Consider the following 22,820-nt stretch of genomic DNA (forward strand, 5'->3'; position numbering starts at 1 on the left):
GGGATTTTAATCTGCCATAAAACTTCCCTAAAACACAAATACACTAATATAGTCATAACAAGAGAAAGATGAAGAAAACCTGAACAAATCCGAGATGCAACATCAACTAGACAAATAATATGAATTGATTCTACTATAAATAGTATATCAAAACAAACATGCATTAAATTGAGATACTAAAAGTGATTATAACAAGTTCCCATAATGGTCAATACCAGCCTCAAAGCCTTATAATAACTGGACCGGTGCACCTCTGCTACATTAGACATATTTTGTAACAGTAAAGTTGTATTATTGTAGGTCTTACCTGTTAAACAAAAAGTAAATTCAGAGGATACCTCCTTCCTCTTTCCATTTACTGTAATGCCTACACATGTTTTTTATATATCTTATATTGCTACAGAGTCAAAGTATCTGACTGAGTAATTATATTCTTATAAACAATAGTAAGCAAGCAGAAAGATACAGTTCTGTTTCCTTATTAAATTCAGTTGAGTGTCTGTTCAGCACTGAGCTCTCTTATGCTTGAATTCCACCTGATTCTGCTGTTATAGTATAAAGAAACTTAAGATTCCAGTTATTTCACATTCCAAATAAAAATGCAGCGTGCCATCAATATGTGCACATCCATTTTTAACCCAACCCTCATTAGCTATGTTTTGATGTACTTCGTGACTCCCCCCCCCCCCCTTCTCACTCCCAAACACATGAAACTTGATGCTACGCACCGGTTTAGAAACCATTTCCCTCACTTATTAAAATGAGACAATGTGTTTATGATTGCCCCCCTCTGGTGTGTCTCTCTTCCCTTTGATCCGTCCTCTCTGCGTCAGCCTCAAATGTTAGATATTCAAATCTGGTTACATTTATTTTTGTTTCCTTTACAGCAGATGGGCACATCTGACAGACTGACTATTAGGTGTTATTATTTCCCCTTTTTTTTTTTTTTTTTCAATAGACGCCACTTCATACAGCACACGTAAACCTTGTTTTGATTGAGGAGGTTACAACCATTGTCGCGAAGCTGTGGAGGCAGGCGAGAATACAAATAGACAGATTCGGAATTAAAAAAAAAAAAAAAAAAAAAGTGTTGAAGGAGTTGTTTTTGAAAAGCAGCTGAGGTTTAAAACAAACGGCTCCTCACTGGGTCATCTTCCGTCTGTGATGCCCGGTCCTGTTATCTCCGACTGCCAGTCCCAACAACTGTTAAGAAAAACAAGGTGTCGGTTTTAAACCCGGAGCCTCCGACGTATGATGAGGTTGTCAACTGAACGGGACGTTTTATTCATAAATCTTTCTGCAACGGTACAAATGAAAGCGTGACACTAAATAACAATATGAGCCAATGACAACGGAAGCCAAAGGAATAAGTGCTGCGTGGTCGTGCCTTCATATCTTTAATCCCCGAGAAGGGACAGGGCTAGAGCAGACCCATCTGCTTTACATACATTCACCTGCTCAATCTGGATTGTAAAATATGAAAAGATGAGTCCTTTACATCTACAACAAGTCCTTTATATGTCCCCAAACAAGTGGGCTTTACAAATAAGAGAATTCTCACACACAATGAGGTTGAGACGGGTTTCTTTTTTCTTTTTCTTTTTTCATCATTGGCAAAAAATTCCACAACGACCAGTTCCTGCAGGAGTTTTTTGTTTTGTTTTTGTTTTTTTTGTAATTCTTGCTGTTAAAAGTATTTGATTTTTGGGAGACTTTTCTAAATAACTGCTTTGTAATTTGTGGAGATTTAAGTGATTTTTTTTTTTTTTTTTTTTTCCCGATGGTCAGATTGCAGGAAATCGATGAAGGAAGGAGAAAAAAAAAAAAAAAAAAGCAACTCCTACCTAATAAAGAGTCAAATTGAATCACTCCCTATGATGATGAGCATGTTGCACTTCAGAAATATTTTGGTTTCCGTCGGGTGATTGTAGTTGAAGTTTAAAGCTAAAACAAAGATTCTTTGTTTGACCTCAGAGATGATCTATTTAAAAATACTCGGTCACAAAATATTTTTGTCAGCTGATGAAGTGGGTCTGAAATACCCGTCGTGTGTCTTTTTTTTTTTTTATTTGCAGAACATAAAGTCCCCGATAGGTTTCCACAAATGTACAAAAACAAAAACAAAGTGAGAGGACACGGCCCCAGGTCATCAGACGGCCCTGCTGGAGGGGGTACAACACTGTACAGATGATTCTTTAATTAAGTCATAAATAATGAAATAAGGACACGTGTAATTGATCCCAAATATAGTATGATTAAGAAAAAAAATAGCAATAATTATAGTGTGAAATAATTCATAATTTAATTATTCAATGCTCGTGCTTTTTATGTTGCTTTTTTATTATTCATATTTGATCATGTTCATATTTCTATAAAAACCAAAGTTCCAATTAATGTTGATTATTATCATACATAATTAATTCATCCGCAACATGTTTTTTTTTGTTTTCTTATAGAGTTAACAATTAAATCAATGAGGCTGCCGTGCAGTCAATAAAATGTAAGAATCCAAACATGTCCCCAATGCGATGTGTTGAAATTGCCTGTTTTGCTCAACCGGACCTCCAGATAATCAATCCGTCGCGGCAAATAAATGAAGAACAGCAAACACAAGGAGCTGAAATAACAAAGATGTCGCTTCAAAACACCTTAAATCACTAATCAGCGAACAACAACAACAACAACAACAAAAAACTGCCAATTCGTTGCTGGTTGTTTAATTGACCGATTAGTCACCGCAGTGAGTTTGGTTGTTTTCGGCGTTTACCGGCTGCGTGTACGAGAAGCCGCGTCGGCTGCGCGGCATCGCTCTCATCCGTCAGACGGATTCACAACCCCGGAGTCCGATGCACACATTTGCGCATCCATCTTAAAACTTGTTTGCGACTGCGATACGCGACAGCGCGAGCCGTTTGTGATTTGCGGGAGGGGAGAGACAGACATCAGCCGCGGGGCTGAACGGCTCGAACAAATCGAGGGAGACAAGTGGAACAAACCCGAGTGTTTATTGGACGGCGCGTACGCGCCGCGCTCCAAATCAGACGTCGCCGCCCGCTTCCTTGTCGCCGGCAGAATCCCAACGCGTCGCGGGGCGAAAGAGATCGCTTAAATTCGATTCGCTCGCTCCGACGCGATTTAAACGAGCCTCTCGGGCGAGATTGACGGCGTCGTCTCCGTCGCCGCTTTGTTGTATTTTTGGCTGTTTACTCCGCCTCTCCGCTGTCACCTCGCACCGCCGCTTTAAAGCAGCCGGCTCAGATCTCCCGAGATCTGGAGAGAATAAGCGTCCTTTCATGTTTCTAAGTGCTTCATGTGACAAATGTGAAAAAGGGATATGAGAGAGAGAGAGAGAGAGAGAGCTGACGAGCTTTGGCGTCGCCCTGCTCCTCAGCTGCAAAGAGCTGCGCGGGGGGGGGGAGGAGGAGGAGAGGGGGGAGTCAAACCAGCAACCTTTGCGTCATCAGAAACCGAAGAGGTGCGACCCTCTCGGGTCGGGGGACCCGCCGGGTCAACCTCGGGACATGAAAGTCCAAAACATCTGCACGTACGAACATGTTCCAGAACAACAACAGCAACAACGTTCAACGAGGAATGAGTCCCGGTTCTGGTTTCAGTTCTATTCACCGAGATGGGGGAGGGAGGGGGGGGAGGGAGAGAGAGGGAGGGAGGGGGGGGGGAGGTTATTAGAGCACATGACCTCCACAAAACTCGCTTTAATATTTCAAAAGGTTTTTGAATCTGTTTTCTAAGAAACCGCTTCGGAGATCAATAACGCATCCGGTCCTTCCTCTGGAGGTGAGTGTGCAGAGAGATGTGTTCAAAAGCATAACAAAAAAAGTTTCAAAATAAGATCAGTAATTAATACCTGATCGTTTTTGTTTGTTTGTTTAATCTGCACATGAGAAGTTTGAGACTCCCTTAGTTTGATGGGGTTTTTTTTTTCCGTTATGATTTGTGTTAGTATTAAACACACAACGCATTGATTAGGGAGCTTTAATCCAAGGTAATCGTGACCTCTTCCAGGTATCGATCTTCATATCTATCAGCGATAATTAATTACGCCTTAAACTTCTAGCTCCTGTTTAAGTGCTTTATTTCCCTCGTTGAGAACATTCAACCCACCGAAGACGAGCGTGAAACGTTCAAAAACAAAAACAAAAATCTGCTTTCCACTTGTTGCAGCAAAAAGTAGACAAAAGCAAAACCGACCCCTGGGACCGCTGGAGGCTTTTATTTTGAAACGGATACCGGAAGTCCCAGAAAGTAACTTCGACTTGTCCTCGCGACGAGGTCAACGAGACGACCCGTAGTCTCAAGAAACGTCCCCCGTCCTCCTGAAGGGTCCCACGTTACACTTTTAAATGTCTGTTGTCGGCCCGGGGTGCCCCCGTGTGTCTTCGGAGACGTCCTCAGCTGCGGTGGCAGAGGTCGCAGCACTCCAGACAGAACTCCAGACACTCGCCGGTCTCGCAGTCGCAGCAGGACTCGACCAGCGTGGCGCGGCAGCGGGCGCGGCAGCGGGCGTGGCAGTCGAGCTCCTCCACGGGCGCCTCCTGGACGGCCGAGCAGCAGCGGGCGCAGGCGCGGAGGCAGGAGGAGCAGGGGCCGCCGCGCAGGCAGGAGGAGCAGGGGCCTCGGAGGCAGGAGGAGCAGGCCTCCAGCACACCCAGGAGCATGGCGGACCACCGACACGACAGGCACGCCAGCAGCACGTGGAAACACGCGTCTGCGGGCGACACGCGGGGCCAGGAAAGCATTTTAGCAAACACACGCGCCAACATCTGAGGTCACTAAAAGGCTTGTTTGTGAGTTGTACAAGAAAAAAAAAAAAAAAAGTCTGTCACTCGCCATCAAAAACGGAGATTAACGAGTCTATTAACCCGAAATTAATCTCCGGCGTGTTTGTTTGCGGTGCCAACTTGCAACTTAAAAGCGTAAACCAGTCTGCTGCGGTGATCAAGTGTGATTGTGTTTTACTTAATCACAGAGCTTTGTTCAGTCCTCGGGGGAAAAGAAAGAAAAGAAAAGAAAAGAAAAGAAAAAGGCCACCGAAGGGCTGCAAGTGATGAGCAACAACCGGGAAAGAAGCTGTCACGTGATGATTGCTCAGCCGCCCAAATGAGGCGCACACTGACACCGCGTGCGTTGACCCCGCCGGTGCGCGCCGGTGCAGACGCTCCCGTTTTCATCCGAGCGCGGAACCGGAGCTCATGCAAATTGGGTGCGTTTTATCCTGTTTACTCCTGGAAGTAAATGAACGAGGAGACGGCAGAATCCCCCGGGGAGTGGAGTTCAGCATTGCTCCTGCTCAGCCGCCCGAGTTATACACCACCCCCCCCCCACACACACACACCTACCCACCCCCCGCATATAACTTATGCTAATGTCTGTAGATGGGGGAGAAAAAAAAAAAAAAAAAAGCAGCATTATGTGTGGCTAGTGTATTGATTTAATGCATAACTTTGTAGAGGTAACAACATGAACACAATGATAAACAAAGGAGCGGCCCGTCGCACGCTTCCATAGAACTGGACGAAGTGCAGCAGTGCACCAAGTCTTCACGGGAAACTTTTCGGAGCTCCGTTTGATAGAAAGGTTGTTGTTGTTGTTTTTTTGTGCGTTTGTTGAATGTAAACATTTCACAGTGTTTTTAATGCTTATTTTCCCCTAATTTAATGCCCCCCCCCTCCCCCTTTTGGTAAATTAATCAGATTAACCAATATTTTTATTTCCACTAAATTAAAGAAGGAACACAGAGTACAGCCTCCATTTGTGACCTCAGCTGTCCCGGCTGCATGTCCGGAGAAATGGTGGATGGCAACTTAAGTTTCATGTCATCATTAATGATGATGTCATCATCAGTCCACCAGAGGACACCGTGTCAGTGTCACGTTTCCGTCTATAAGCGTGGAGGGCAAGACGCAGCGTCAAAAGAAGCATAAGTTACCTTTTAAGTAATGTAATTAAACGTATTTTAACTTTTGTAAATGACTTATGTAAGGTGAAATGACTTCTTTCAAACCAAACCCGTGATCTTTTCCTAACTCTAACCACACGGGTTTTCACTTTTCACACTTTTGGAGGAGCGCAACGTGCCACTGGACGCCGTCTGCCGTCGTGGACTGACGGGTGTATTCTGCGTGCTTCGGCGTGTCCTATCGTTTAGCAGTGGAAAGCCGTCGGATCGAGCAAATACGTTTTAAAGTCGTAACTTGCTGCGAGTCAAAAAAAAAAAACACTTGTACAAGTGGAAGTTGAATGGGAAGCATCGGCCGGCGCCGTTACGCCAATGTTCAACCAGTCAATCAGCACGAAGCTCCATCCAGAAGTAAGAAACACAGTAAACCGGGTTCAGACTGCAAATGTTACGCACTGCTGTGTTATCAGATAAATGGGACGTGATATATATATATATATATATACTGTATATGTCACATTGTGGGGCCATATTTAACCGTTATCGAGCCTACCAGCAGGTGTAGCAGCAGTTCGGTGTGATCCCGCCACCCTGCTCCTGCTCCTCCTGCTCCTTTTGCCGCCGCCGTTGTGCACCGACGACCTGGAGCCCTGCACTCGGCTCGGGGCCGGAGAGAGAGGAGGGCGTCTGGGGTCCGGCGCTGCGAGGCCACGTCGCGGGCACGCCGGCTCCCCGAGGTCACGCTGAGGCTTCTGAAGCACTGCCGCCTGCCGGGAGGCCTCTGCCGGGGGAGCTGCTGCAGGCTGAGGCTGAGGCTGGGCTGGGCAAAACACACAAGACACGGACAGACTTGCGTGATCAGTGCACAACAAGGTAAAGTGCAGCGGCTCCTTCGCGATTTGAAGGTTTATTGAAATTATTTATACGTTGATCAGCTATTTTCACCAATTTAGTGCAGTATAAAAGCAGGTATTCAGTAAGGCAGGTATATTTGAGTCCTACTTGATCTTCCATTGCTTCTCAATAACCCTGCTTCACTTTCATAAATCTGATTTTTTTTTTTTTTTTTAGACAAACCCCTCATCAGGAGTAACTACATTTAATGTTGTATTCTGTATTGCCTACTGTCCAGGTCTCTTGGTGTCCACTTACTGCTGATGATGTCAGCGGGTGTGGTGTTTCCTCCGTTCACAGGGTCACAGGCTGAAAGGATTTCCTGGCCTGATTTTAAAGCAAATCAAAATAAAACCACGTTAGCTGACAAACTGTATGTTCACACACAAGAGAGTAAATTAAGAAAGATAAATGACTGTCATCTCGTGTGTTTTTTACAGAATATTGTGAGGTTGGACACGTGATGGAGACTGATCCCTGACCAGATCGAGGCAGGCTGTGATGCTGCCTGTAAAAAGCCTCTAACCCTCATAATTAAAGAAGGTGTTTAAGTGGAAGCTTTCAGAGTCCCATGATGCTTTTCTTGTGTCTCAGGGGCTTTAACTCGCTGCAGAGTGTGAAGCTTCTGAGAGAAACACTGAAACCTTTTAACATATTTGGAATAAAAATGGAAAACTTTACCGCCATCACAAAATATCATTCCCTTTGTTGATTAGTTGAAGCTTAAAAACAAGCAGATATTAGTAGGAAAACAGACTCCTTTGCATCTTATTTTAGGTCAGATCATCAGTACTTGCCTTCAGTCTGGTTGCTGTGTTTCTCCCTCCCATCCACAGCTAAACGCTCTCCTGGTAACATGTCTGACACACATGACTGCTCAGGATATCGCTTCTCCCACTTTGTTCACCCGACCACCTTCTCCGTCCGCGGCGAGAGGTCAGGAAACCTCCGACGACACCCGACACGCCGGCATGAGTCACCGCTCGGGGGGCTGTGAGCTGTACACTCCTGCACAATGTGTGTGTTTAGTTGTTGATCGCTGACCAGATAACACTCCCCTTTTCCCAGCACATCTGTGAACATGCTGATCACAGAGCAGCGCGGCTGAGGCCGGACTGCGTGACTTTCGGGTCGCCCTGCTTTTAGTCATGTCACACGATGGAGACACATACCCCACGAGTGTGTCAGCTGATGATTCATGAAGATTCTCTTGCGCTCTTACACACACACACACACACACACACACACACACACACACACACACACACACACACACACACACACACACACACACACACACACACACACACACAAACCTGTCAGAGTTGTGTGCTATCTATCATTCAGCATGCAAATACATGTAATTACTCATTTGCTCTGTCAATTAAAGTATTAGTTTATCAGTCAGTCGTATTTTTTTGTCATCAAACATGCGGTCCTGCATAAGAAGACTCAACTATATACCAATAAATATTCAAATATTCTGATAGAGAACATACAGTACGCTGTACAACATTAGTATATAAGCATATTCACTTCAATTAAATCACAAAAAAATGTCCCCTCTGGGATTAATAAAGTAAATACCTACCTACCTACCTAAATAACCAGCGGTGGAAGTAGTATTCGGATCCTCGAGTACGACAGTGCAGCAACGTAAAATACTCCATTACAAGTAAAATTCCTGTTGGAAAAATGTAAATGCAAACTGTGAAGTATTAATTAAAAGTCCTGGTTTGGTCCCGTGGACTGATATATAATTATATATGACAAAATTAGATTGTAAAAACTAAAGCATCAGTGTGTAAGCGGCATGTGACTGTTGTGCTGCTGCAGGCGGAGCTGGTTTGAACTACTTTACATCCAGTTTTTTTTATCCAGGGACTGAAGATAAATCTGAGGGGTTGTGAGATAATTACTGGGAAAGGAAAGAAGAAAAAACAGAGGTGATACACGCCTGTTTCCAGGTCTGGACATTTTCACTCGTCTTTGATTTTTGGTTATTAAAATACATCCATGTGAGAATTGTAGTGGGAAAAACCCGTCTTTGATGGAACCGTTGGCAAATCACAGACATCTGAAATGAAATGTGACCCCAGCTACACTGCTTTTTGAAAGCACTGGTTTAATCTTGAACATGTTGTATTTTAACAGCTTATTGTTTTATCCCTTGTGTCAAATCTACAATTTTCCCCACCAAATCATACTTAACTACAGTACTTTAGTAAATGTGCTCGATGACTTTCCACATCTGTAAATACTATAAGTTTATGTGCAAACTGTCCGTGGAGGGAGTTTGCCGACTCCGTGGCTTGACTGTCTAAATGAGCTGCTTTCCACACTTGTTAACATGCACTAAATTTAAAAGGTGTAATAAAACTGTGGGAGTAATAAAGTCTCAATTTAAATTTAAAATCTAAACCTAAAAAACTATCAGGGTTTAATTTTTGAGAGCAAATGTGTCAAATGTGGCCTTTTGTTCCTCAGTAAAGATGTTTTTATCCATCGAACACTTTTCTTTTGTTCACAGGCCTCACTGGGCCGTGTGTGTTGTTATGGTTCCAGTTTGTTGGGTGTCCTGTTTTACTTTAAAAATCACTCAGCTCTTGTGTCTAATCTGTTTTACTTCCTACCATTGTGTTGTTCCTAATTACCCAATCAGCTGACTGTGCATAGTTCTGCCTCTCCCATTCAGTTGCCAGATCTTTACTTGTCTTCAGTCCCCCATGTGAGTTCAACGTTTCCAGAATTTTCCCTCCTGGTGTTTGACTTCTGCCAGTTCCTGACTTTTGGCCTGTTTGCCTGCATCCTGTTTCTGTTTACCTGTAACCTGCAGAACTGTGAGTGAAAGTTGCAATTTGCTAAAGATAGATATATAGATAGATAGATAGATAGATAGATAGATAGATAGATAGATAGATAGATAGATAGATAGATAGATAGATAGATAGATAGATAGATAGATAGATAGATAGATAGATAGATAGATAGATAGATAGATAGATAGATAGATAGATAGATAGATAGATAGATAGATAGATAGATAGATAGATAGATAGATAGATAGATAGATAGATAGATAGATAGATAGATAGATAGATAGATAGATAGATAGATAGATAGATAGATAGATAGATAGATAGATAGATAGATAGATAGATAGATAGATAGATAGATAGATAGATAGATAGATAGATAGATAGATAGATAGATAGATAGATAGATAGATAGATAGATAGATAGATAGATAGATAGATAGATAGATAGATAGATAGATAGATAGATAGATAGATAGATAGATAGATAGATAGATAGATAGATAGATAGATAGATAGATAGATAGATAGATAGATAGATAGATAGATAGATAGATAGATAGATAGATAGATAGATAGATAGATAGATAGATAGATAGATAGATAGATAGATAGATAGATAGATAGATAGATAGATAGATAGATAGATAGATAGATAGATAGATAGTGCAAAGTTTTTTTATTTTTTTTTTATTTTTAAACAACCAAGAAAAACAGACAACAGTGTTATTGTTGTGAGATTGATTTTGCCAGAGGTGAGTTATTGTACAGTCTTATTGCGGTCGGCAGGAATGATCTCCTGTATCAGGAATGATCTCCTGTATCTGTCCTTGTGACAGCGGAGCTGGAGGAGTCTATTGGAGAAAGTGCTCCGCTGTCCCTGCAGCAGGTGGTGGAGAGGCTGGTCAGGATTATCCAACGTGGATAATAGTTTCCTCAGCGTCCTCCTTTCCGCCACCTTTTCCAGACTGTCCAGATTGCAGCCAATGATGAATAAAGCCTCCAGCCTCTGGTGTCGTTCATTTCAGTGCTCTCTCATTGTGGCTCTTTCTGCGGTTCTATATCAAGGAAATCAATCGCTGGTTCTGAGGTTTTATTTAAGCCTCCTTGAATTAAATACAACCAATAGTAAGTCATTATTTACACCAAGCAACATCTTTGTAGGCCTACATGTGGAGATGTTGTTTTCCCACAGATGCGGAGGACTTCATGAAGTGACTGAGCACATGGGCGACAGCATCTTCATCACATGTGGAGATGATGAACAGGGACCAGCCCTTTTGGAGGGGCTGTTGACTAAGTGCTGTCAAAAGTGTTACATTGAAAACCATGTTGACTCGCCTGCCTCTCAGTGAGTATGTGGCACATCAAAGCAGCACATAAGTGAAGCTGTTGAAGTTGTCTAGCACCGTGCTAACTTTCAGTCAGTGAGCCCGCAGCGTGGAGGCACTCAGAAGAAAATGTCATCTAATAGGCTGACAGCGAATCAAAGGGAGCCCAGAGAGGCAACAGCAAACCTAAAGCTAACACCAAATCAGCAAAGACAATTACTGACATTAGTCAAAACAGGGAGCTGAAATATCTTTTGTTCTGTGTTTGGTGGTGAAGTCGACAGTCACAGCTTTACATCATTATGTGTTGATGAGACAATGTGATGCAGATGAGAATGTTGGTTCATTAATTTTATTATTTTACACATTGATGTAGTAAATTAGACAGGAGGGTAAATTTTTTTTAAAAAGTACCTCAGTCAACATCAAGAGACAAACAACTACTAATATAAAATATATTGTAAAATAAACTAGAAAATACCAGTTAATGAAAACAACCGGCTGCTCCAACAATATTTTACTCCAAAATATTAATTTGACATCACTATAATGCACAGTACTTATTTTAGGGTATATATATATATTTATTTATGGTATTAATTGATGCACATAGAAATGAATTTACTGTCTACATATGCATTTGATAAATCTTATGTCAATGACTATAGCATGCATTGCTAGACTAAATTTATGTAAGCTGTAATATGATCTATTTATAGTTTTCTCTTAATTTTCTTTTCGTCATATTTTAAAGTACATGATCTGATATTTATCCAACTAAACAATAACCCAGAGCCACCCGACGGTCTTCAGGTTTTCTGTACGATGTCACGGACCAATCATGACACTACAAGTGTGTTTACCCAAGAAAAAGTCATTTATTCTTTTCTTTTTGGAAAAATCGTCAGAAATACCCCACGGACGGCCTCACAGGGGGCAACCAGATTATATATGTAGGAAGTATACTGGTAGATAACTGAAGGCAAAAACGTAGCACTGCACAACATAATAATAAATGCAACATTAAACGGTTTTACATATATGTATCGCACTGTAATAACGTGCGTTGGACACACCTACAGACAGACATCTTTGTACAGATGATTGTATGTGCTCGGGATCTATTCTCGATACTTTAATAAAAGAGGAATCTTTATTTAGTGGAAACACATGACTGGAATTAATAAGCCACACACAAGAAAACAAGGAATACAGATGTTGCTTCTTTTTTTTTTTCTTTAAATAAAAATGTAGAAAAACTCATTATTACAAATTAATACACGTAATACATTTCTTTGTGCCGAGAAAACAGAAAAACAGCACACGAAGTACATTTTTTAACAATTTCAATGACACACATCTCCATCTTTGTAACATGGGATTAACCCTTCCTATTCTTTAATCTATTACATGTAGACGATCACAACAAGTAAACAAGAACATATTCACACATTAAAACATTTTCTGTCATGATAAATAAATCATTTACTTTGGCATATAAAGTGTGTGGGCTTACAACACAAGAGAGGGTTGGATTTGTTTGTAGTTAAAAAAAAAATCATATTTCACTCAAACTATCAAACCCCAACTGTGTCCAAAGAAGGAACACAAATGAAGTGACAGCAGTGCTGTATTAAAACTGTACGGCCTCAATGAAGGCTTGCTTTATGATTTATGATTGTATCGACCATTTGGTCCGCCAGGGGTCATTCAAGGTCAAACAAATGCTCTTCGTCATTTTCAGCCGCGTCGTACCGCAGACAGCCTGATTTCACTGTCGGCAGCAGACAGTCTTCATCATTCCCATTCAGCTCTTCCTCTTTCAGGAAAAGTGGCCTGCAAGAGGTGAAGAACACACATTTCAATCCCTTGTCGGGAGCTCATCAGGCATTTCACTGATTTCTTTTGCGGTTCACGGTGAACACAACTCACTGCTGAACTTGCATAAAGAAGCTATGGTTTGCGGGACTGTTGCCGTCTGCTGCTTTCTTCTCCTGTGTTTGACCCCTCGAGTTTCTGCTCACACTCTCCTTCTTGAATCCCGGCAGTGATGCTTCTCCCAGAGCCGTCTACAAAGAAGATTGGTCAACAATTAAACAGTGAGTACGCATCAACCAAACTGCAGCGATCGGGAAGCACTCAAACACTGAAACGCAACGGCTCACCTGTAAGGTAGCATTCAGAAAAGTCCCAAAAGCAACACTGGAGGACACATTTTTCATCAGGGATGGACTCCTGCAGAATAACAAAGCTAACTGAATAGTAGAAGAGACATAATCTATGTCTAATTTATAACCAAGAAAATCAATATGTTCTATATATTCCAAAATCCACGGCAGTGTAAACAGCAGTAGTTTGACGCGAGGTCAGTATTGATGACAAATAATTCATTTCAATGACTGAACATGACAAGGCCTCGTATTAAATATGCCTTTGTTGTTCCAGTCAAATTTATCCGTTCGTTGAAATGTGTTCAACACTGCAGACACAATAGAGAACCTGATGTGGTCCATAAATAGCACAAAGAACAATACTTTATGTCAGGCTATATGGAATTGCTTTATGAATTTGTCCATTTTAAACTGATATTACCTTCATCTGCTTTCACTAATGAAGGATGGAAATCAATCAGTGGTTTCAGAGCTTTTCCACCCTGTAAAATGTACATAGAAACTCTCGCATTCCCAAGATCTTTAAACTAGAGGCCAGCTGATACGAAATGTTTGGGGACAGTAGTGACACTAGGGAGTAAAAAAAAAAAAAAAATACAATATTGATATATATCAATATTTTATATACAGGACATCTAAACATGCACATTTTAAAATGATCTCTCAAATGTGGTCATCAGACTGTTGACACAGGATATGTTACAGTTTATTGTCTACACTGACATCAGTGCACTGAAATAGTGAACATCAATGGCAATTTTATCATGATGAATACCTATAAAAAATGTTTTTTTTTTTTTTTTAAAAAAACACAAAAAAAGTAGAACAATTTCTAATTTACTACAAGCTCATTTTTCTGCATTATGTTCTTGGAAAAAAATATATCCCTGATAGGCGATATATCGTTTTGGCTCTACTTAACATGTTTTTGTTTCTTAAAATGACTTAAAAGGAGTTCCTGGTATTTGTCCGGTTTTTCATTCTTCACGTCTTGTATGTTTATGCTCCATAACAATTTATTCATTTGCCCGTTAAATACCCGACACAAAAATACGTCTTCTGTGGCGATGGACCACGTCCAAGGGCCTCGGCACTTTCTGCCTCTGAAATTGTATCATTCATTGTTTTGAAAGTCTTAAAATGTCCAAAATAACATTTGATTTCAGCTCAATTGTTTGGAGACGCCCTGAAACCAGCTGTGGGAAACAGGAAGGACGTGCTTGTACCCTGTGATCTTCTGAGATCTCCTCCTCTGGTATTCCACCTCGTCAACCGTCCACACGGCTCCTTTCACGTTCTCCACGCGCACAAAACACTTGTGCAGGCTCAGGTTGTGGCGAACCGCGTTCTGATCGGAGCAAATCACAGTGAAGGAGATGTTATTGAACACGTGCGTGAATCGGGTATGACACACGGCGGGGTCGCGGAGTTAATTGTCTGCGGGTGCGATACCTTCCAAGTGGCGGCGTTGCGTCTGAAATAAGCGAACGTTCTCGTGAACCAGTTGTAGATCTCGTTGAGCGTTAGTTGCACGTCGGATGCTTCCATAATAGCCTGGAGATGGAGGGGAGATGAAAAAAAAAAAAAAAAAAACTGTAGCGCATCACACGATCATATTAAAGCCCTGACTGTTTCACGTCTTATCCGAGGAGGGAGAGTGAAGCTGCTCACGCACTCCTCTGATGGAGCCGTTGAATGGAATGAATGAATATTTTAGCACATTAAATGCCTTTTATTGGATTCATTCTACAACTACTAATCTGATATAAGTACATTGCATAGTGGACATGTGACAACAAAGCTACAACTAAGCAAAGTTGTCATTATCCATTAATTTGATAATTATTTTTTGTATTGACTAATAATTTATTAAATCTACAAATAGTTAAAAATTCCCATCACAGAGTCTGACTTTACATAATTAAATCCCCTTTTTGTCTGATCAACTCTCCAAATCCAATAAATAGTCCGTTTCCTGTTAAAGAGAACCAGAAAATATGTATATCTAAGAAGCTCCAACCACCTTGGATTGAAAAGGCAAATTAATTGACTATCATCATTTTCTTAAAAAAAAAAAAAAAAAAAAAAAAGAATCTCTATAAAATAATTGTATAAACTGTTATTGGAATAAATAAGCTTCCATGGCAATCAACATGAATTGACAGAGTGCATCATTAATCTGTGGTCATATTTTAGAGACGAGCAGATACAAAATTATAAATAAAAATAAAGAATTCTTAAATGCAAATGACACTGAGTTTACAAAATGATGTGCGGTATATAGTAGATATAGTACATCTGTTTACAATGTTTAAAGTGAAGCAAATAAAGAGCTCATGTTCTGTTGTCTGTTCCTGATCATACCTGTCGAATCAGAGTTGCATAGGTGAAAGGTGGTCTGATGTCCGTGTTCTTGTAAAGCTCATATTCATTTTCTGAAACGACATGAAACAGACAAATCTGCGATTAACTTCTGTATTTAGTGGCCGTGTGGACGTACAGTTTGTGAAAGCGGCTGCAGTGTTTGATTTACCTGAAGACAGCGAGTAGACCAAAGGGTGATGACGTCGTCTTGTGGCTCCAGCACACGGCGCGTGAGCGGGCGACTCTCCCCCACACCCGCGGGATGGAGTGGCGTCAGGGTCCAGAGTTTGGGGGGACATCCGGTCTGAGTCCGAGGGGCTCAGCGAGCGCGGGTTGCTGGTGACGGCGGCCGAGCTGAGCTGAGGGCGACAAAAGCAAGTTAACAAAGGAACAAGTGGAATGAAAAGACCGGCAGGGAGACAAAACAGAGTGGGAGTGTAACCGAGCGATTGGATTCGCCTCTTCAGAGGTGATTCCACTAATATCGCAAAAAGGAGGAGGCCAATTATTGGTAATTACAGGGTGAAATTGTTTGGAGAGTGTTGTGATTATGGTGCAGCATTTGCAAGATTAACAAATGATTAGCTTCCACATTATCAGAGCATGTCTGCTGTCTGAAAACACAATGGCAGCCATCTGGTGCCAACATCTGGGTACCGAAAGGAAAGGAAGCGCTCCAAACATCATGCGGTGCGTCCCACTCAAAAAGGATGTTCCTCACAAGGGGAAAGAGTAATGAGTCACACGGCTTAAGCTTTTTCGAAACAGGGACTTGTGAGTCAAACTGATACAATTTCTCCGAGCAGGTTTAAATGCTTCTGACCTTCCTCTCACGTACTCGTAGTTTGGCCTCTCAGCCATGTTTTTAGTTTCTTTTTTCTTTTTTTTTTTGAAGAAACAGAAGCCAACAGGCTCTCTGAAACTGAGAGAGTTCCTCAGGTCAATTACAGTCCGCCAGTATCGTCATCAGCGCTGCAGAAGATGAGCTCGCAGCTGGACACGCGTTACTTTCGCCACATATTTGGAGTTTTCCTCACAGACCTGAAGCGCCACAAACCTTCCGGCTCGTTTACCCCCACAGCTATTGCTGCGCGCTGTCTACCTGCAGGCCGCGAGGGTCAGCGCTCGTATCAGGTTGTGGCCGCCGCGCGGGCGCAGACAGCGACTGAGCCTCTGAAGGTGGCAGATGCAGGTGAGACATCATCGCCTTCAGACGCTCCCGTTCTTTGCAGAGCTGGTGGAGGAGATGAAGGGAGGGAGAGGAAATCGTAGCAGAAGGTGTCACATCAACATCGCTGCTGAGCGCAGGTTATTGAAATGGAAGGCTGTGAACCACACACATTCTGCCAAGTAGAATTTCCTGACGTGTCAAACAACAGGAAAGAGGAACATTGGCAGAACATTACATGAATATTTACCGCAAATACAGAGGTGTTTAGATGGTGAAATTATTATTCAGTTATTCAATTATTATATAACTATTTAGGAAGAAGTATCAAGTTTCAGACTGATGTTGCTTTTTTTTTTCCTTTTTTTTTTTTTTTTTTTTTAAATAAAGTGACACTCGCAAAATGAATTACCAAGCTACTGGTCCAAATATAGGCCAGGGAACGGGTTTGCCAGGTTTGCACTGCAGGCTGATACTCAGGTGAACGTTAACTTTAATTAACAATTATTTACATTATAAATGTATCCGCTAAGTATTTTCTCAGTTCATCATTTAGTCTCTAGCACTTCAAAACATACGTAAATAAATAAAAATGAGCAAAGGAAAAAAAGAGTAAAAGAGTTTTTAAGAGGAGAACGGGATGATGATTGTAAGCAACAAGGTTCCTGCAGCCTTTTTTTTTTAATTTTTGATGTCATTTTCAGGCTTCCGCTTTTCTTGGTCTTGCACCAGAGAACAACTTGTACTTTTAAGCAAACATCCAGAAAACACCGCTCACTGCTAACAGTTACAGGACTCGTACCGACCTGAAGCTCGAGCTGCTGAACCACCTGCATCTGGACTCTGCACTGGGCTGTACTTCTGTCATCCAGAGTGTGGTCACCGCTTATGTGCCTGGAACAAACGCAGACGCTTATTCAAAGGAAAATATTTCTTCTCCCTACAAAAAAAAACAACAACCAACAACTTAAAAGACATCTCTGAATGTTTGTAGATTGCGTCGTTTACTTTGCTTTTCTGTTTCTACACAGCCTTAATGTTCTTCAATACGGATTCATCTTTCAGAAAAACTGAGCCCTGAACTAGAGGCTACACTAGACTAGAGAGGCGTGAACTGAGGCTTCTGAAGTGAAATACATGAAGGTGGAGTTAAAACCTACTTGATAAACTGGCTGAAGTTTTCACAGACGGACTCACAACCAGGCCAATTACACACACCGTGGCCGAAGAGAACGTGCGTGGCAGCGCGACCACCTTTAGCGGTGCTGAACGAGGAGGAAGAGAAGAAGAGAGAAGACTGTCATGTTTTTTTTTTTTTTTTAAACACACCGCCGCCAGACAGCATAACAGCAATAAAACAGACATGAGAGTGTTTTCTTTTCTTTTCAGGTGGCATGAAATGACAGAGCGAGGTGGAAGGGAGCACTGAGAAATAAACGGAGAACTATTTACTTTTGATTTGGGACATGTACTGAAGTCATGTAAACTTTTTCTTTGCTGAACCACTTCAGGTGGCGAGAACACAAAGCAAACAAACAATACAAAATATACCGTCCCAGGGGGAATTAAAAGCAAAGTCTCAGAAGCAAACAGCTCCCCACCTGCACCTCGACAGAAAGAAGATGTCTGCAGATGACAAGTCTTTGATGTTTACAAAAAGGCAGCATCACTGGAGCCCTGCAGTCTGTTCACTGCACCGACAGACGGATCGTACCTGTCTGCCCTGCGAGGAGAGGGAGACTGCCGGTCGGCGGGCTGTTTCCCCGTGACTTTCGTTGACATTATTTTGTGAGCAGTGGAGTCCTGACTGCTCTTCATTGTGGTTTTATCGTCAGTCAATCCGCACGTGAGCTCTTTCCATATCTGCAGCATCTCCGCAGGGCTGAGACAGCCTAAAAGATTACAGAAAACATATAGCGCAATGTGTTTATTTTATCGGTTGATGAAGGAAACAAATAAAGAGGGGGTTCAAATTTAAATGACCTTTGTAATTAAATACACTGGAGGAAGCTGCAGGAAGATGTGGCGTATTTTTCCAGGACGATGATATTTATTTTGCACTTTTTTTCTTCTTTTTTTTTTACACTATTCAATCATTCTCACCTCAAAGCTTCAGGGAACAAATGGGTGGGAGAAACTCCTCCTCATGACCCCACGTCCCCCTTTCAATGTAATCCAGGAATAATTATCAGAAGTACAATTTCATATGGCTTCTGGAATTTTCTATTTTCAGGTTTTACTTTCATTATCTCAACAAGAATCCAATGAATGCCGATTTTTGCCTATTTTTGTATCTCTGATATTATACAACATAGTATCGTCTACTCAATCTCAAATATGTTCCCAATTAATGTATACTGATATATATATATATATATACTGATAACGTACACAAAACTGAAAAACACAGTATATTGGAAATGAAGCAGCTGACGTTACCATTTCTATGTCACAATGAGAGAAGAATCTCAGACGACATGTGAATTGTGTCGTTAAATGTAAAGAGGAGTGACCTGGAGCGACGGCAGGAGAGGACAACGCCGGTCTCTGCGCCCGCAGGAGCTGCTGCTGCTGCTGGAGTTGAAGGAGCTGCTGGAAGACGAGCTGCTGCGCCGGCAGCTGCAGGACAAAGAGAGAAAACAAAGTAGTAAACCCGGCTCTCTTTTCCCCACCGGAGCGAGAGCAGCTTCTGGGAGTTTTTTGTTGTTGTTGTTGTTTGTTTTTTTTAGGGCTTCATCCTGGTAAAACATCATTTTTAAGCTGTAGTGTCCAAACGCTGAATATCACTGTATGAACATGACAAGACTTTATGGCAGGTAAACAAACACTGCAATATGGATGTGTGAGGGAGTCAATTACTTAATCAGGTGCTGAGATTGACTCTCACACTGAAAAAACAAATAACATCTCACCTGGAAATCAAAGAAGATAAATACATTATTTCTTCACAGGGCAAATGCTGTCAAATCTCACCTACTTCCCCGCAGCAGTTGTCAAATCAACCCTAACATCAGCAACATTTTTATTTATATATCATTCCAATCCTCAACATCCCCCAAAGTGAATGTGTAAATTGCCGTCCCTCAACCAGGAGCACCAACCTCTTTGATTTTCTTGCTGGACTGCTGCTGAAGCAGCTGAATCTGTTGTTGTTGCTTCTTGTAAAATTCTTTCAGATGTTGCTGGAAAAAAAAAAAATGGAGATGGACCGAGATGATGCTCGTTATCATCATTTATTCATTCACCGTTACAAATGAACAACAGTCAAAGTATTTGATGGAGGCAGAAATGATGAGAGGCTGAGTTCAACCTCAGCAGAAAGGGAAACACAAACCGGGTTCAATGTTTACATGAGAGAAGGAAGTAAAGCAATAATGTAAGTGTATGGACCACGTGGGCACAGACTTCATTCACATTATTAATTATACCTGAGGTTCTCTTTGCTATGTCTACTATAACTAGCAATTAAACTAGCGAGACCAGGTTACAAACATACAGTATAATAATTCCTTGTATTTTGTGTTTTGTTTGCTTACAAAGACAAGCTAGCACTTGTTTGGACCGTGAATGCCTATGATGCTAACTAGCTAATGCAAAAATAACTTAACCAAAATATCTCTCTTAATAACTTAACTTTATTATTTTCGTTATCATTTTTTTTTTTTTCGCAGGTAGACTGCTAATATACCGAATTAGTTTTACAGTTGCTAATATATATTATTTATATATATATATATATATATATAAATATAAATAAAGTCACACTTCATTCTGCACAGGTACGGTCCAGTAAGAAGGAGTGAGTGTATTAAATACCTGCTGGAGCAGAAGGGCTTGCTGCTTCTGCTGGATCAGAGCCTGCAGCTGGTTGGGAGACAGAAGCTGCTGCATCTGCTGAGGAGCCATCATAGCCAAGAAGAGCTTAAGGAAGAAGAAGAAGAAGAAGAAGAAGAAGAAGAAGAAGAAGAAGAAGAAGAAGAAGAAGAAGAAGAAGAAGAAGAAGAAGAAGAAGAAGAAGAAGAAGAAGAAGAGAATAATGCATTTATAAAGGACCACACAGTTCAGAGTGAAGTCAAGAGGAGACAGAAGGTACCAGTCAGCTGATAAACAGTAATAACCGTCCAATGGGAATCTTTCCAATTACACTACAGTGTTGTCAACCCTTTGTGAACATCATCATGCTGCATTGTGTCATTGACCCTAAATGAGATGGGAGATGGGCTGACCAGTTAATTAGCAACACAATTTCATGCTTGTTGTGGCTCCTAATAGAAGTGTACGGGTATTAATAAAGGCAAACACTCACAGAATAATAACTGATCTGCTCTGTTACTGATAGAGGGACAAATAACAGAGTGATTGTCTTCCTTTGTAGTCGAACAGCAGCAATTACCATGACTGCATTAAGAAACAACAAAAGCCAATTCAACACGTTGTATTACAAACAATACGAAAATAATATAAGTGCAGCCAAATGATTCTCTGTGGAAATGTTTTATTTAGTAAGTATGTTCCCTCTTGTTCTACTGTAGATATAAAACGTCAACATTTACGTACAGGTCTGCAAAAGCTGTGAAGTGAACCCTTCATACAGGGTTTAGTGAAGTCTTGTGTCATATTGGAGTAATATCTCAGTGGCTTGCAGGATGTAATGAAAAAAAAACACACCAAAGATTTTGTTATAATTTTTTATGAAACAGTCTGTTTCTACCAGATTAATAAGACAATGACAAAGTTAAGAAAGGTAGATAATAGATGAAGAAATGCTGTTGTGCAGCAGGTGTAATGATCTGCATTGATTGAAAACATTCATAATTTGGTCTTATTTAGTGCTAAAACAGTCTGTCAGTTTATTAGCTGACTGATGGAAATTAATTGATTTATCACAGAAATACAAATTAGAAAAACAGATTCACTGATTTAAAAAAAATGATTTTTAGTCCTAAACTTTGGTTTTTTTTCTGAATGCATGTGGTTTAAAAGAAAACTCTGACGTACAGCTGACTTCATTATCATGCTTTTCAAATCACTGGTAGCCACTTGTGGTGTGCAGACTCAATGGTACCGTTAGAAAAGAAATACATTACAGATGGAGGTGCTTCTCTTTCATTATAAGAGAAAAACCAGTCTTCACTGTAAATAGTCTTCATTTGTAACATTTTTAGAGTTTGCAGGTTGAAAAATGTTCATATCACAAGTCATTATTATATTCTGAAAGCTGGAATCACGCCCTCACAGACAGGCAATGTTACAACAACGCTACTACTGCATGACATTGTCACCTGTTGTAGTTATTGTGTTAGCTGAAAATAACAAAAAAAGTAACATGTTTTAAAATTCCCAGCACGCAGCGTCAGAGTTGGCAGAATCCTGCAAGCTCACGTTTCACTACAGGCACAGATTTAGAAAGTGATTTAAGAGAAAAGAGCAGAACAAAAGTGTCAAAATGAGAGAACAAAATGAAGGAAACGATTCATTACTGTGGTTGTTTCATTGATCCTTTAGATTAAGACCGCCAGGGATGGAATTGCAAGAGACAACCATAAAATTATGTTTGGCCGTGCTTCTCTTTGACCTCGGTCTGCGCACGATTATTCCTCCCTGACTCAGACTCGCAAACAAGAGCCCTGCGTGTCAACTCCCAACTCAGCTTAGATTTCATTTATTAAATCTCTGCCGCTGTCAACAGAGCTGCAGGCTCTGGGTTTGCTGTCCTGTTAGAGGATCTCCATTATGGAGCTCTGGGGGTATTTCTCTTGACATATGTTTGCCCAAGACTGATCTTTTTCCCACTTATAAAGAGGACGTGGAAGAGTTGAGGGACGAAGAGCAGGCGGATTAAAGGGGAGATGAGGAGTAGCAGGATGAAAGTACCTGTTTATGGTGGAGACTCGGACCGTTTTCACCACTCACTCCACTGCAGGAGTCCCCGTTAGCAACTCTGTCTGTGTGGCTGAGGAGGCTGCTGGCCGGGGTTTGACGGGCTGCTGTGTGACTGAGAGGAGACTCAGGCATCTCAGCTCAGGTCCTAAAAGAAAACAGTCATCACTGAATAAGACTCAAAGACTCAAGATACAGTTCAACATCACAGTGAAATTACAACTGTGTGACTTTGCACTAAACACATGGCAAGAAAGAAAACTACGATTTTATCGTTAC

The 22,820-nt window shown here is 41.3% G+C and overlaps 2 protein-coding genes across 2 annotated transcripts; both read right to left on the reverse strand.

Moving 5' to 3' along the window:
* Window positions 1-4,409: 4,409 nt before the first annotated feature.
* LOC138619188 (myoD family inhibitor domain-containing protein-like) lies at window positions 4,410-7,669 on the reverse strand. Its single transcript, XM_069695485.1, has 4 exons — window positions 7,609-7,669; window positions 7,043-7,138; window positions 6,471-6,737; window positions 4,410-4,726 (listed from the first exon to the last, which is right to left on the reverse strand). The coding sequence occupies exons 1-4, from the start codon at window positions 7,667-7,669 to the stop codon at window positions 4,410-4,412; spliced, it is 741 nt and encodes a 246-aa protein (XP_069551586.1).
* A 4,792-nt stretch (window positions 7,670-12,461) lies between these two features.
* LOC138619190 (forkhead box protein P2-like) lies at window positions 12,462-22,685 on the reverse strand. The gene is made up of 15 exons (XM_069695486.1): window positions 22,536-22,685; window positions 20,478-20,582; window positions 19,763-19,843; window positions 19,175-19,280; window positions 18,376-18,553; window positions 17,822-17,926; window positions 17,468-17,555; window positions 16,596-16,727; window positions 15,663-15,987; window positions 15,494-15,564; window positions 14,582-14,683; window positions 14,356-14,477; window positions 13,124-13,193; window positions 12,891-13,027; window positions 12,462-12,794 (listed from the first exon to the last, which is right to left on the reverse strand). Exons 1-15 carry the CDS (start codon window positions 22,674-22,676, stop codon window positions 12,665-12,667), a joined length of 1,893 nt encoding a protein of 630 aa, XP_069551587.1. The 5' UTR covers window positions 22,677-22,685; the 3' UTR covers window positions 12,462-12,664.
* Between the last annotated feature and the right edge of the window lie 135 nt (window positions 22,686-22,820).

Source organism: Brachyistius frenatus, unplaced genomic scaffold, assembly GCF_029030835.1.
Source record: "Brachyistius frenatus isolate BFR_SWC_R1_liver_20210118 unplaced genomic scaffold, ASM2903083v1 Contig_19, whole genome shotgun sequence".
Taxonomy (NCBI): Eukaryota; Metazoa; Chordata; class Actinopteri; family Embiotocidae; genus Brachyistius; species Brachyistius frenatus.